This window comes from Triturus cristatus, chromosome 11, assembly GCF_964204655.1.
Source record: "Triturus cristatus chromosome 11, aTriCri1.1, whole genome shotgun sequence".
NCBI lineage: Eukaryota > Metazoa > Chordata > Amphibia > Caudata > Salamandridae > Triturus > Triturus cristatus.
This window is the reverse complement of record NC_140594.1, coordinates 1,043,665,780-1,043,682,788: the sequence shown is the minus strand read 5'-3', so window position 1 is coordinate 1,043,682,788 and position 17,009 is coordinate 1,043,665,780. Positions and strand designations below refer to the sequence as shown.

Sequence of the window (17,009 nt, the reverse complement as noted above, 5' to 3'; positions counted from 1 at the left end):
GTAAACACTGGTTGGCCGGACAATGTAAACACACTGTTTCTGAAGTAAGGAGAATGCATGGATGAGGCTACTGCCCCAATCCGCGCCACGTTTCTAATCTTCTTGAGCGGAACCGCTATCTTTTGGAGGGTCCAAAGAAGAGACAGCTCTGTGACCTTACCGGGTATCAATCACGGCTGTAGCATTTGTAACCACCCCTGTCTCCCAACAAAAGACACGGGAGTGATTTCAAATGAAAAACACCGTTCTTAATGTATACTATACCCATGTACCTCCACCCGAAGAAGGGAAGGGAAACAGAAACACTGGATTCTAGACCATCACTGGCCTACTCCTCGACAATAAGAAGCCGAGAACCAGCTAGCTGCATACACTAGGTTTCTATGTATTCGGAGCATACACGCTTTCGGATTCTCACATCTGAACTTTACTGAAAGGATCACTTCGATGTTGCTAATTCCGAGCTATTAGGATGTGACCGTCAGTGGAGTGTCTTCAGGTTACCCGTGAAACCCTCCTCTAAGGCAGCAGTCTTGTAGGGGGTTTGTAGAATGGCCGCCACCTCCGTGGGTGCCTGGAGCCAGCGTCTTACTGCACCTGTGTGTACCCCCAAGAACCCGTTGCTCCAGATTTCCTTGGACCTTCCAGCTAGCACTCTATCACCCTGGGGCGCATGGATCCAGATTGAAACACCAAAGGCTGCTGCTGAAGGCAACGCTCTTCAGCAATGCTTGGGAGCCTGCAGACACAAACAGCTGTTCTTCTTCAGCATCTCGAAGGAGAGAGCACCATGATCTTAGCTGCAGCCACACCAAACGTTTTGCAAAAAACAGAACTTCTTCCAAGTAAAATATTTAAGCACTAAAACAGACGCCAAAGTGACAGTCTAAGCAACTTTGCAGATCACATCTCAGTAAGTATTATATACTTTTGTGTGCGTACAGACCTGGAGAAAAGGGAGGATATTCTTGTCGAGTGAGACTGTAGAGAACCTAAATAGGAAGTTATAATGACAGGAAGCACTGTTTTAACAACGTATAATTTTAACTGGACAGTAGGAAGTGAGTTAACGTTTGTTCTAACAAAACACAGTTGTAGGAGCGCTTTAAAAAGTGACGATGCATTCGTGCAGATCAATTCGACGCACTGCACATCTTGAACAGCAGCGCCATCTAGCGGTTCAGACACCAACGGTAGGCAATCCGACAGCACCAAGGACAGCATCCACATTCAAGCTCTCTAGGAAACAAGTAAACTGCACGGATGTTTGTGTGAAGCCTTACTTACACCGCAGCAAGCAGGGTCATTGCGTTTATTTTCGCACTGTATGCGGGCAATGTGCAAACTTGTACTTCTGCACTGCAACTTAAAAATCTAAATATTAAAACTATCAACTGTGGAAAAGCGCCTCACTAACGGTACAGGTGCTCAACATGCAACGGAAAGGAGTCTATCACGTTCTGCACTTCACAAAATGACAACTTTCTTTTATATATGCATTTCGAGACTCGAGTGGATTCAATGCACTCATCCAAGAAATAAAACGTCCCAATTCAAATCCAAAAGACAGGTCGTGACTGCTGGAAGGAAGGCAACGTGTCAAGATGTCGTTGCTAAAATCGGATATTAGCATCTAACTTAAATACGTTACATTCTTTCCATAAATAACATTGCCAAAGACGTATTTACTTCAAAGTGTGGAACAGAACGAGAAACGATGGCAGTTTCAGCCCAAGCCACATGGAGAACCTGAGCCTCCTCTATGCCATACAAGATGATTACTACATAAAGCGCCGGAAGCAGAGATTTCACAAAGTACCTGCAGTCAAGCAAGTCTTTAGAACCCGAATCTGAGACAGTCCAATTGCTATTTACGGATGATTTAAAGATTCCTCACATCCGGTCTATGAAGTGCAGTAAGGCTGTCATAAGGCCATCGAAAAGAAACTGGCAAAATAATGTTTATCTTTCATGCAAAATATTGATACCTCAGGAAAACCTTAGTTAAACTACAGTATGAAGGCCATCCGGAAAAGGTTATCTTTTGTTGCTCATTGTATAAGTCAAAACAAATCAAATATACCAACATCTTCGTTGGATCGTAGTCTTTAGAGTGCATTGTCCCAACCCACAGATTCTTGCAACTGTGTCAGTACTCACCAAGACATTCATGAAATTCCTTCTTACACTCAGAATTGACAGAGATGAATGTCCTTCCAGCCCCAAGAACTGAGCTAAAAATGGACAGGAACTAGAGTCCAAACAGTTTAGACATACAAGGCTGATACAACATACCACTCAATGGGTAAAGATGCTACTACCTACACTGCCATCTGTCAAAAGCCCATCCATTTAACAAAAGGTTAGACAGAAGGTCCCTTTGTAGGCTGAACTATAACCATACGAAAGAGAAATGTACAGATAATCTCACCCAGCAAGTGCCAAATGAAGAGATTGAATGGTAGGGACAAGCACCCCAGCGTAGAGTTAACCACTCCCTTTATGGAGATAGATCTATGCCAATGGTAGCAGACATTAGTCTGAATATCAAACCATGGTGAAGGATCCTTCAAAACGCTGCGACTACGTCCCAAGTGAGAATTTGAAAAACGATTTTCAAACAGTTGCTTTTAAATAGGGCACTGGGTTTTCTGGACTATAGTTCTCGCGACTCCCGTACAATTTTACAGGCAGATACACGCACTATTTTTAGCCTTAGCTGGTTATGAAAAGGCCTTTGGGTTGATCACCCCAAGCAAAGAACAATCTCTCCAGTAATTGAGGGCAGGACTCTAATAACATTAAGGATCTGATTCCGATCTCGCTAGGAAAGCCCTCTGTACGACTCGGATCCGGAGCGCTTTCCGAGCGAAACGTGCTCCGGGTGTCCGAACGAGCGAGTACGATGCAGCTGTATGCTTATAGACTGTTTGCTCGGACTCCCATTGAATTCCATGGGAGCCTGTGTACAGACGCATACACAGGCTCCCATAGCAAACAGGGGTGGGTGGGGAAAAGCGTAAACCCTGCCTGGATTGGGGGGACCCATGGGTACACCCCCGTGACAGATTCGGAGGGCCCTGGGTGAAGGGGGGTCCTCCTACGGCTCCTCGAAATATGATTCCAATAGCCATTTAGTCTCGCTGAGCCGCTTTGGCTGACCGAATCGTGCATCGTACTCACTCGGTCGGAATTCAGCTCCATTGCACAGCACGATTCGGCTATGAACGAGTCGTACGGACAGGTTCAGGTCCTGGAAACAATTCGGTTGACGCGTACACGATCTTCGCATCGTACTTGGTCGTTTGGACCGGTGAAAGATTCGGTCGGAAACAAGGGCTACGAATTGGATCTGGGACAGCGAAATCCGATTTGGAGGCCTTCCGAACGACATCGGGCCCTTAGTCTTCCCGCTTGGTTAGTGTGCCATGCCTGGTCTTCAATTGCTGTCAAGCACTTGGTAGGGGGATAACAACCCCTGTGGATTTGATAAAAGATTTCCAGCTGGAAACCCACAACAGTTCTGAATGCAGTGTTGCTTCCGCCATGGATGACCAGGCCAGGCACCCATGGCAAAATGGTATCAGATGTCTAAGATCACTAGGATGAGTTAGGCATTCTGGAACAAACTAGAGGGGGGGTTGGACATAACTAGTTTCCCATACCGTTTCCCCTCTTTGGCACTAAGGAAGATGGTGAAAGGGCTCCAAGCTAAGTGAATCCGATTTTAGGTTCCATATCATATGAGGTGTAAGATACTCCAGGACCATGGAATCCACAATGTGAGGGGGGCCCTATGCCTCCAAATGGTTTAGTAACACCTCCCACTGCACACAGTAAATGTTTATAACTGGAACCTGTGAACAGCTTTGTGATAAAATGAACTCTTGATTTCTAATAAAACAATTTCTGCCAGTGGATATTTCAATTTAGACTACATTCAATGCCCAATCAATTAACTCCATGCAGTTATAAATATTTCATTAGGGCGATGCAAATAATGTTTTAACTCAAAATAGCTAAAAGGGAATAGTTACCTTGCGCATCTTGGTGCACTGTGACCTCACAATGACCTCTCAGAGATACTGTGTTCATGATATGTTATTCCATTGGAGACAGCTTGGGTGCATTCATCCCCCACTGACGTGCTCTCAGATTATCATAACAGTCAATGCTTTCATTTAGGCTAGCCTGGATGATGAGAATTTTAGTGAAACACACAAGATGATGGACGGAATGTTGCACATTGGCAAAACATTCACCCCCAGTCACAGATCTGGGTTTAATCCATCATTATTTTGCTCACCACGCCACCCCAGTTCAGACATGGCCATATGCAAATCAGTCGTGACCCTGTGCCTCATGGGAACAGTCCAGCCCGAACTGCCAAGCCATGTTTTCCCTGGACCAGAATTAAGCATCCTAGGACCGGTTCAAGACTGATTTGCATATGGCCATGTCTGAACTGGGGTGGCGTGGTGAGCAAAATAATGATGGATTTAACCCAGATCTGTGACTGGGGGTGAATGTTTTGCCAATGTGCAACATTAAGTCCATCATCTTGTGTGTTTTGTTGTTCACCCTATGTGGGAAGGGTATGCCCAGACGTGGGTCCCGTGCTTACTACGCCACTGGAGTCAAGCTATCCTGGCTGAAGAGGGTTGAAACCCCGAAACCGGTCCTAGGATGCTTGATTCCGGTCCAGGGAAGACATGGCTTGGCAGTTCAGGCTGGACTGTTCCCATGAGGCACAGGGTCAAGACTGATTTGCATATGGCCATGTCTGAACTGGGGTGGCGTGGTGAGCAAAATAACGATGGATTAAACCCAGATCTGTGACTGGGGGTGAATGTTTTGCCAGTGTTGTCTTGTGTGTTTTGGAGAATTTTAGTGAACCTAAAGCCGTAAGATTGTGTAAGCTGAACGTTTCACCGTTTGCAGACTGCTCCTGCCCAACTCTAGCAGAGCCTAAAGATCACATTTACCCAGAACCGGAACAACCACTGGTTTTCTGCTCGAAAATTCTCAATTTGTAAAGCTTGAAGGGTTTTGTATGACATGTGCCCCCATCTGGGATAAATCCTACAAATACTCTCCCTCTAGAAACTTAAGATGAGTGTTTAACTAGCAATTGACAGTTTTATAATTTACTGTGCCCAGTCACCTTTGTAGGTACCCCATTTTTTGGGCCAAGTGGCCCAGACGACGAATAGTTTACAACTTTATTTTTGTTATATTTCAAATTATTTATAGGCTTATAAATCCTTGAAGAGCTCGCTTTTCATTCAAGTACATTCTGGTCACTTGCCAAACGCTGCTCCTATTTCTGAAGTGTCATGTCTATAAGTGAAAGTTTGTTATTAAATGCAATGCACAACATGACTTCTACTTGTCAAACAGCAATACCTCTTAAAACAAACATCCATATTTGAAAAAAAAATACAAATGTTCAAGATTCAACTGGAGTCGGCAGTTAAAGTGTTGTCAAAACACTATAAATCAACAACTTCCTACAAAAGGGACCTTTTATAACTGGCTAGGTAATTTCTATTACAGTCTTTCCATTAGACTGCCGGACTTTGGTTGTCGGGGCCAAGAAAGGCAGCTACACAATGAGCCATACCCATAGTCCGCACTGAAATGCAAGCACATTTTTAGGTCTCGCCTGGCTATCGCGTAAGCGATCGCTCAGCGAGACGTATGTAGGGGCTTCAGAAAATGCTCCCAAAGGCTTCCCAGGCATATCGGGTGGCGGTTACGCGCACAACCACGCGCATTCCATTTGCCACCAGCTACTTCCTGCGCGTGCGCCGCCTCACGCATTCAGAGAGATTTAGTAAGGGGCACAAGACATTAGGAATGCGGTTTATGGCCAGTGCATGTGAGGCATTCAAGCGCGAAGCTGGCATCTGGCATCGGACTTGAAAGCAGCAGACTGCTTTCGCCAGCACGCGCTCGGCCTCACTTTCCGCATCCCCTCTTACAACAATTAACTTTCATTATAACTCACACCCCATATGCTCGTTCCCTCCCACCCTTCCTTTGATGTCCGCTTTTCTTGTTTACAAACCACGCCACCCACTGCTGCACACGAAACACTGCTGCACACTGCTGCACGCCTCACACTGCTGCACGCCGCACACTGCTGCACGCCGCACACTGCTGCACGCCGCACACTGCTGCACGCCGCACACTGCTGCACGCCGCACACTGCTGCACGCCGCACACTGCTGCACGCCGCACACTGCTGCACACTGCTGCACACTGCTGCATTACTCACTGCTGCATACTGCACGACACTGCTGCATTACTCACTGCTGCATACTGCACGACACTGCTGCACGCCGCACACTGCTGCACACTGCTGCATTACTCACTGCTGCATACTGCACGACACTGCTGCACGCCGCACACTGCTGCACGAAACACTGCTGCACGCCGCACACTGCTGCACGAAACACTGCTGCACGAAACACTGCTGCACGAAACACTGCTGCACGAAACACTGCTGCACGAAACACTGCTGCACGAAACACTGCTGCACGAAACACTGCTGCACGAAACACTGCTGCACGCCGCACACTGCTGCACGCCGCACACTGCTGCACTGCTGCACGCCGCTGCACGCCACACTGCTGCACGCCGCTGCACGCCACACTGCTGCACGCCGCTGCACGCCACACTGCTGCACGCCGCTGCACGCCACACTGCTGCACGCCGCTGCACGCCACACTGCTGCACGCCGCTGCACGCCACACTGCTGCACACCGCTGCATTACTCACTGCTGCATACTGCACAACACTGCTGCACGCCGCACACTGCTGCACGCCGCACACTGCTGCACGCCGCACACTGCTGCACGCCGCACACTGCTGCACGAAACACTGCTACACGCCGCACACTGCTACACGCCGCACACTGCTACACTGTTGCATTACTCACTGCTGCACGCTGCACGACACTGCTGCACGCCGCACACTGCTGCACGCCGCACACTGCTGCACGCCACACACTGCTGCACGCCACACACTGCTGCACGCCACACACTGCTGCACGCCACACTGCTGCATTACTCACTGCTGCATGCTGCACGCCGCACGCCACACAATTCTACACGAAACACTGCTGCACGCCGCACACTGCTGCATTACTCACTGCTGCATTACACACTGCTGCACGCCACACACTGCTGCACGCCGCACACTGCTGCACGCCGCACACTGCTGCACGCCGCACACTGCTGCACGCCGCACACTGCTGCACGCCGCACACTGCTGCACGCCGCACACTGCTGCACGCCGCACACTGCTGCACGCCGCACACTGCTGCACGCCGCACACTGCTGCACGCCGCACACTGCTGCACGCCGCACACTGCTGCACGCCGCACACTGCTGCACGCCACACACTGCTGCACGCCACACACTGCTGCACGCCACACACTGCTGCACGCCACACACTGCTGCACGCCACACACTGCTGCACGCCACACACTGCTGCACGCCACACACTGCTGCACGCCACACACTGCTGCACGCCACACACTGCTGCACGCCACACACTGCTGCACGCCACACACTGCTGCACGCCACACACTGCTGCACGAAACACTGCTGCATGCCGCACACTGCTGCACGCCGCTGCACGCCACACTGCTGCATGCCGCACACTGCTGCACGCTGCACACTGCTGCACGCCGCACACTGCTGCACGCCACACACTGCTGCACGCCACACACTGCTGCACGCCACACACTGCTGCACGCCACACACTGCTGCACGCCACACACTGCTGCACGCCACACACTGCTGCACGCCACACACTGCTGCACGCCACACACTGCTTTTATGCGAGTTTATGCTACTGACATTGTAAATGACAATGCCTTTTTGTTTTAAAAGCAAAACATAACTAAAAGGCATTGTAATTCTACAATGCCAATAGCTCAAACTCTTATAAATGCGAGACCTATTGCATTGCAAGTGCTTGTTTCTAAAGGAGTCAATGCAAACAAAACAAATCTTACCCTAGATCGCAATGAGGACGGGGTGAAACGAAAATGAAGGAAGGCTTCCTGAGACAGGACCCCTTGAAATCCTCTCACAGCGAGACAACTGCCCTGGCCCTAGAGTAGCACACGATAAAGTAGGGTGAACTCCAAGTAGGCTGACGTTCCAGCGCACAGAACCTGAAGGCCTTTTCTTTTTGCCACTGAGGGGCTCCATAAAGGGGCTCTTCTAACCATCACTAAACAGAAAGTATGCGTGTACCCGGGGGTCATAACCACCCCTTAAGGGATCATTTTGGCTCACGTACTTCACATGACTTGCTTGAAACATATCAACGTTAAAGACAGTCATATGAACCTGCATCAAGCACATTCCATTTACATCTTAAAAACCTTTTTAAAAAAATATATCAATTTCTATAACAGGAAGTATTAGACCATCCATCCTGCTTTCACACACCACCATGCCATTTGATGGATGCAAACAAAGGTGTAGGAGACGAGAATGGGTTGTACAAACAAATGCATCACTTGAGCAGTCCTACATAGGATCTCCCTAGCTAAAAACATTGCTGAAGAAGTCCGATTTACAGTTTAGAAAATGAGGCACAGAGAGAGAAAAAAAATCCTGAAATTATGTAGGCATTGTTGACACCTCACTCCAGAACATTGTACCTTCCACTTGGTCAGATAAATATACTTGACCAGGTGTAAGGTCCTCTTACATGTCAAGGCTCCAACCACGGGCTGTTACACACTTAGAAATGGAAAAGGAGGCACACTGCTTGAAATGCATACATATACCGTGCCAAAACGAGCACTATAGTAGTTCTACTTTGTTTCCCAGCCAAGTTTGGGCTATACAAATAGTCCTACCTACATGCATACAGAAATACAAGAATGTAACTAAGTATTAGAATTTGTATTACTTCCAGGGTGTTTAAGGGATAAAATAATGCACACACAGGAAGGCATGGTGATTACTAAATGTCAACAAACCAACAGAAGGAGCCATCAGATCACTGGCTAAGAATCTTTTGATGTGTTACATATAACTAGATAAACATTAGGATTTTCATTGGCTAAAAATCCTCAATTCACTGAAATGGGCTTATTCCTGTGCGGCCTGCATACAAATTACATAAATTATTACACTGTTTCCCAGAATTAACGGTTTGAAAACACTCAAAAATGGCAAACAATATATACTCTCGTAAACCTATACACAAGTGCATATTTATGTATATATATACACACACACACACACACACACACACACACACACACACACACACACACACACACACACACACAGAGATAGACAGTTCGAAATGTTGAAATACAGATGCAAGTTGTTTTTTACTTGTTTTTTAAACTCCCTTACCTTTAATGGCGAGATGTGGGAATGAGAAACAAACCCATGCACGTTTTCTATCTGCGACAGGTTTTTTTCAGACACATGGACCAGTTCTGGGCCTCGAATCTCATTGATGAGGTGTGGGGAGCTATGCTCCTGCGAAGAAGCGTCATCATCCTGATATCGATATTTCTAAGGGGAAAAATAGCACAGTCGATGAGTGAGGAAAACATCTTGCAGAAATCCAAGGTATTCGGTAAATAATACACAAACATTTCTTCCAAAATATATTTAACGATAGAGCAGTAAATCTCTTGTTCATAAATGCACTTTAATATAAATGTGTGCATTGCAAAGTAGGGCAAAAATATCCACATCGGGCTTATGACACCGGTTTTGCATAAAATGGCTATCACAATTACATATACCTCAGGCACAGGCATACTAGATCAGTAAATATATACCACCCGTGGTGCAGAGTGGCAGTGACATGAGCTTGAGCTCTAATGTCACAAGCGTGAATGATGAAAATGTATGCCCATGTGTACCACCGTCACTGAAGAGATAGCTATCTTTTATATAGAACTAATATACACACCACTTAAGACTTTTCAAATTCTCTAAACTACACAGTTCATAAACTAACTTCAGAGAGAAGTCACTTGCATTTATGCCTCGTAAAATATTGAAATTCCTTGATAGCCAACGTTTTCAAGTGGATCGCAATAGCATATAAGAGGAACAAATAAAAACTGAAATTAGATTGAGTACACTTTGAGCGCACTTTATTCAAGAAGAGGTGCCCTGAAGAGTCCTGCCAACTGAGAAAACTACCAACATTATATTTTTGCAAAAAGCAGGAATCTGTGGCAACTCAATGAGGCCCGGCCACTAAGCTACTGCAAAGTGAGCAGATCTGTGACTGGGGGCGAGTGTCTGAAAAGTTTCAGCTCTCCATCCATCATCTCCTTTTGTGTGCCCTAAGTTGGCAGGGTATGCCCAGACGTATTGTATTGTAATTGCATTTATATAGCGCTTGTTACCCCCAATGGGTGTTGAAGCACTTTTTTGGCGAGTAGCATGCTACTCCGGAACCCATAAGGATTAGTGTTGAATTAGTACAGTGAAATATGAAAGTAATTTGAGTGGTTGGTATTAATCAGTTATTTGGATTGAGAAGGATAGCGGAGGGATAGAATAGGGAAAAAGGTTTGCATTTAAATAGCGCTTGTTACCCCCAATGGGGTGTTGAAGCGCTTTTTTGGCGAGTAGCACGCTACTCCGGAACCCATTAAAGGATTAGTCTACACAGCCAGACGCCACCTAGTAGCAAAGCAGAGCTTTCCCAGTCTTCGGGAGGAAAGATTCAGCTGTCCGAATAGAACTATGATGTTTTCAGTTGACAATGTTTTCGAACCAGATGTATTGGAAATTATAAAGCTCCAAGCAGAGGCGCAAAGTAGCACCCTACGCTGATGGGTATGAGATAGTAGTCAATATGTTTTTTAGTCTGGGGCCGGGTCTCTTATGCTTAAGGCCAGGGTGGGCACCGAAAGCTACTGATTAAGACTCTGAATCCCAGCTTATGTTCATAATCGTATAAAGTGATCTTGGGCAAGCCATGTTACATTTACTTTTGCAACCAGTTTGAAAGCCAGTTTTGCTTAGTGTAGAAAAGTCTAAGCCCCTTTGTTACATTTATAATCTCTGCTGTAAGCCTACAGCTCGATTTCACCTAAACAACTTGTTTTCAGTTCAGAGCATTGACATTTAGTTAAAGTGAAAAAGAACTAAAAGCCAAGAAATATATTAATTATTAATTGAACGTCCAGACCCAGAAACCTGCCCTCTGACAAGACCAATTTGTAGGGTCATTCAAGACACTCATAAAACTTGTGCTGCATAAATACAATTTGGCTTAAATCACCGCATCAGGTGTGGCCCAGGTTTTCAATATTAGTCAAGTTCTGCCATGTTAGCAAGCAGGCCTAGCACCAGGGAGACGCCAAAGGCGGGTGTGTCATTGAGTGACTGCCTCGGTGCCTGGAAGGGAAGGCACCAGCTGCAGTCCATTAATGGCACTCCAGGGGGAAGGTGCAAGGCTGGCATGGGCGGCTGGTCCTGTTGTGCCGGCTTTCCCAGCCCAGGGCGTGTTGGAAGAGAGGGGAAGGGGAGGCTAGTCTGCACATGCTCGGTAGAAGAACTGGAAGTCTGAATGACTGGTTCAGAACCTGCAAGGTATACTACGTTTTCTTTTTCCATTTATGATGGAGTACGACCCTCAGTGGGTTACTCGTCTCCAGTAACAACTCCATAGACACCAAGCAAGGAAATAGACAAGCTTACAGTCTGACACCATAGACTCCAGTTAACAAACGGAAGAACAAACCAAACAAGACACGCTCCCATCGAGACTTCTAAAAAGCCTAGACTTGCAGAGACCCATTTTGGCACGAACTTCAGGACATCCAGGAAAGACTAGGATTCAAAAGCCACCTGCTCGGGCAACACCCATTCCTGCATTGGAGTAGCCGGCACTAAACTTTGGTACGGTGCTTTTCCAAGGTTTGCACATCACAAACTCCAGAAGTTCAAGTGTAGCAACATTATAGCATGTTCTACTCAATGGATGAGCCCTTCAGTTCAATGAGGATTCCATCAATCCACAGGAGTGTGGAATTTAATAAAATATCCACTTTTCCCCAGGGCAGGCCGCTTCACAAATCTACTTGTCCCGTAACAAAAACCACCCTTCCCTTCCATGCCATGTAATGCGGCGACAAATCATGGCAGCAATTTCGTTATATAAGAGCTCTAAAATAGCCTCTCTGATTATGCCAGGGCTTCTTCCATAGTAAGGTTTGAATACCAGCAAGTCCCCTACGTAGCCACGCCTCCGCAGATCTACACGCTGGGGCTGAAGGCAATGGCAAGCAACAACTCCACGGCGGGATTCCCCCAGTGGGTCCCTTACTCACTTTACCACTTGATTCAAGCTAGCCTGGCTGATGAGGGGTATTACCCCGAAACCAGTCTCAGGATGCTTGTTTCCAGGTCAGGGAAGAGCTGGCTTGGCAGTTCAGGCTGGATTGTTCCCATGGGGCACAGGGTCAAGAATGATTTGCATATAGCTGGGTCTGAACTGGGGTGGCGAAGTGAGCTAGAGAATGATGGATTCAACCAAGATCTGTGACTGGGGGTGAGCGTCTGAAAATTTTCAGCGCTGCGTCCATCCTACTCCCTGTGTTTGCTTTATATATTGGAGAGGAAACTATGATTCAATCTCAAAGGTGGACATATTGGGGAATATAAAGTAATCCAGCAAACTACACTGATGAAAATGCCGGCCTTGGTTTCCACAACACTAAGGATTCATGTGCGACTGATACAATAGCCTCTCTTGACTTACAATAAACTAAAGGAGAAGTTCTGTGCCTTAATCCAGCACGTTTATGGTGCTATGTTGCAGCTTACAAACTTTAAAAGGGTAGCATTTGTGAAATTGTGTTCCGGTGTACAGATATTGTTTCAGTAGCTAGTTTTACAAAGAAAATATATTTGAAGTGGGAAAAGTTCAAGGAAAAAAAAAACAGATTCTGAACTCGATTCAGGCTTATGCACAGTATATTGGTCAGCAATCCTTAGTTTGACAGGATGCTGCATTCTATTCAGAACTTAACTGCGGAGGGAGAAACAGGGAACTTAGCTTGAAATTGGCTCAGCAGAGCCTTGGGACAAGAGAAGAGTGCGAGTCAGACCTTCTTTTAACCAGAGCCTTTACTTTCACTCCAGCACGACTCAGGCCTTCATGTGTGGATTGCGGATGCCAACTAGTAAGGTACATACAAAAATACTCTGCTTCTTTTGCAAATTCAAACACGCTTATTTTTTGCAACCAGCACTTAGCCTCTCATATAGTAATACTTGTTTTGAAAGACTAGGGAACAAACCGGTAGAAATATGAAATATTATAAATGCATTATTATCGGGGACTAATTACACATGGTGTTTAGGTAGCAGGATTGGTGACTGGACCAGATTCCAAATATCAGCCTCATCTGTAAAATGTCTTTATTATGTGATCTGCTTTTATTCTAAAAGCTTTACAATTCAACCCTTTAATGCCAAATGGTATTTGCATTCTATTAATCGAGTTCGAGGGGATGGGCTAAACAAAGCCACAAACTATTTAGTACTGGCAAAACCATCGGTTTGGCCTTGGCAAGCTGGTGCATGCGTTTTCTTTTTTTATTGCAAGCATGTCACAAAACTAAAACGATTTTAAAGAAAAGGTGCTGCTGCCTAATTATGTTGGCCATACTTGTATAAAAAAAAATAATTAAAAAAGAATGACCAGCTTGTGTACTTTAGTAGAACTGTACAGGTGCGTCCTAGCAAGCAGGTGGACATGTAACCGATACATAAACCCTTTTTAGTTTAAATGCACAACTTGGCATAATGTATGCAAAGAAAACGTAGCCTTTGAATGATTGTAACAAGAAGACATAGTATAACATACAAGAAAGACTAATAAAAAAAACAGAATGTAAAGTAAAAACTCAAGGGCAAAGTGAAGTATTTGTCTATCACCCCTGCACTGAGGTGCACCCCTTTTTAGGAAGATGCGCCTATATGATCAGACAAAACGCTGGAATGCGGAGTGCAAGAGAGAAATGGCTGAAATGAGCTTGCTGACCGACCCCTGCCTGCTGTGGTGGGTGGAAGCAAAATGCGAATGCAGATGAACCGACCAGAGTATCTATGTGTATATTTGTAAGTATGTTTGTGCTTTTTAAATCCCATAAGGCTAGCTAATTCAGTCTCTTGGCACAAACAAAACAAAAAGTGTGCTTCTGTTATGATGTGAACTATGGGCCATGGCTAAACCTTTAATTTCAACTAGTCATTTTGAAGCCATAGCCAAGGTTTGAAATAAAAATAGCGTTAGAAGGAACACCTCCAATGATAATAAAAGTTGGATCCGATCTTTGGGATTCGATTCCTCAAGCCTCGGGGCCATGCTATTTTGTTGTTGTTAACACTGCTGGAGGCCAACTGACATGGGGGAATTGTCAGTTTTCGGCGCTCCCAAAAGGTGATGGAGAATGCTGCATTTATTAAATCCGATTTGTACTAGTTCTATATTTCACCGGGAACATGTCATTTAATAATTAATAACCACACTCTGTATTCTCTCACACTGCAAGCATGTGTTCGTTACCCCATATTTCGCATCCTGACCTACTTACAAGGAGAGGCAGGGAAGCAGCCGTTTAAGTTAATATAAACCAAGCTGGCGCAGTGCCTCGTGGGTAGTGATCTGCACAGCCATCGTTTTGTAAGGTTACAGGGGATATTTATAAAGCTAAGGCGGCTCTGAAGCCAGTACACCGTTGTAACCAACACGTGAGGCGAGGGATGCATGAAAACTCCGAACATTAACGCTCTACAGCCATACCATCAATGAACAGACTGGCACTCATTACAGAAAGGTTGCCGTCAATGCCTCCCGTTTCACCATCTCGGTGAGAATCACTTTAGTCGGTATATGAGGAGATACTATCTTTTCGGGTTTTGTCACTCTAGATATCAATCAAAACCCGAAATCCCCAGATTTCTCGACTTGGAAGTCGGTCGCATTGATTGGGCACACTAGAGAAATTTCTGCAAAGCTATTTTCTGCCCTGCTGAACGACTCCTTTGATGCTGGAGTTCACAACAGTGATTCAGCGAAAACGCCAACTAAAAAAAGAATTCGGCGGCTTCTGGCTTTAAAAAGGCAAAATACTTGGCAAAATTGTTGTGGTTTTTTTCCATGAACCCCACCTGGATTCATAAAAACACATCGAAGCAGCTCTGACCTGCTGCGGTTTTTGTTGTCTTTACTGCAGCTTCGCTATACCGTGCACGTGAAAACATACAAAAAGCAATAGTGGAATTCAGAAAGGGCACAGACCCGGCCAGAAATGCGACTGAGCTTTGAATGCCCAGGGGTATGAGAGCAGGCCTGGGCGTAGACCTCGTGTGATCTGGACAACCTTGCTCTTCTTACACCTATGGGAAGGCACAGTTGAACAAGCAGAGGACGTCGTTTTCAAGCTGCATTAAACCCTGCGGCTCTAGAAGACTTGTAGACTTAATACTTTCAAAGACTGCCCTAGACCAGCCTCACTCCCCCTTCCATGCCAAATGCAATGTGGTTATGATGTAAGGAGGAGTTCCAGTAGACGTAGTTAGGTTAAAGAGGAATATGTGTATTGTTCTTAGATATAAGGTGGTCTTCTAGTAAGTTCAGGAGTATAGATGTAATCAGCCCCACTAGGAGCAGCCTCCCTGCTGCTCTGCCCAGGATCCAAACTGACATTCAACCTCACAGCAATCCACACATTCCTTTACATCACCATCCACACCAACATTCTACCCAACACATTCACAATCGCTGAGCGGCAGAGAAAAAGGGAAGATGCACAATATCAAAACCCAAGATACAACAAATGTTGGTCACATATGCCATTGGACTTCAAAAACTGCAACAAGGCAGGAGTTCAGCGTCTACATTTACTCATTTCCCTAAAGTGGAGCCATGTAAGAACTATGCAGTCATGTCAAAGTGGACCTGGGTACTGGAACCACACTTCCACGCTCTGTACACAGACTGCTTGAGCTGAAGATTACAGAACTGTCCGGATTTGGGATTTTTCAGATTTCAACATGTTTCACTTTATCTATTGCGCCAATTAAAGACCGATGAATGGAAACCTCTCCATGCCACTCTGCCAATGTGCATCAGTAACAAGCACTTAAGAGCAGGGCGAATCAACATGGCCCAAGGCAGCCATCTCAAATCCTTTTTCAGAACATCAGCATCATTAGTTGTGTTCAGAAAATGTAAGAGCTACAAGGACATCACCCCACGCCGCCTACAGCCCCACGGAAGGCACTTGTGCCATATTATAGCATCATCTGCAGAATCAGGGTTTCACTTTACATTAACTGAAATGAACAACCCATCAGTGACAGCACCAACCTAAGGGGGCGACGACAGGCCGAGACTGGTTCTCCCTTTCAGTTGGCTCTCCAAGTATAGTGCCATACACTTACCTATTGATTAAAGCCGCAGGAAATAGTCAAGGTGTTCCGCACACATGCATGCAATTAGCAGGATGGCACATTTATCAAACGCGAGATGGTAGTTTGTTCATTTGATTCTTTGTTAGCGTCGGAGCCTGATCATTTTTGTTCAATGATTTGTCCTTTGCCCATGCTGAATTTTCTTCTTCGATACAGACTCATATCACATTTCTATTTTTTAATGTAACAATCAAACAGATCGCCACTCACCAAAACCAACTAGGAATGGACTACCTTTTTTCATCGAAAAAACTGGTAAATGACATAAAACCACAACAACCCCGTAGTTTGTCAGTTTGTGAATGAGTATTTGTCAAACAAATTAAGCTCTGTAAAAGATACTGGTTGTACTGATTTTAAGTTGTATATGTATTCGACTGTGATATTTCGTGAGAGTGGGCGAGTGTCATTTTATGCAAAATGCAGATTTAAGACAAAATCAGACTGTTTAATTTTTGCGGGAAACCGCCTATCCTTACTATTTAATATGGCCCTTTGTTGATTGTGTTACTA

The 17,009-nt window shown here is 45.6% G+C and overlaps 1 protein-coding gene across 12 annotated transcripts in view; it reads right to left on the bottom strand.

The window, feature by feature from the left end:
* The window catches only part of DLG1 (discs large MAGUK scaffold protein 1), a 1,320,486-nt gene that overhangs the window by 855,934 nt on the left and 447,543 nt on the right, over positions 1 to 17,009 (bottom strand). For all 12 annotated transcript variants that reach the window (XM_085635286.1, XM_085635289.1, XM_085635299.1 and 9 more), the window contains one exon: positions 9,393 to 9,557. In XM_085635286.1, the coding sequence (XP_085491412.1) occupies positions 9,393 to 9,557 (165 nt within the window). The remainder of the gene's footprint in view (positions 1 to 9,392; positions 9,558 to 17,009) is intronic.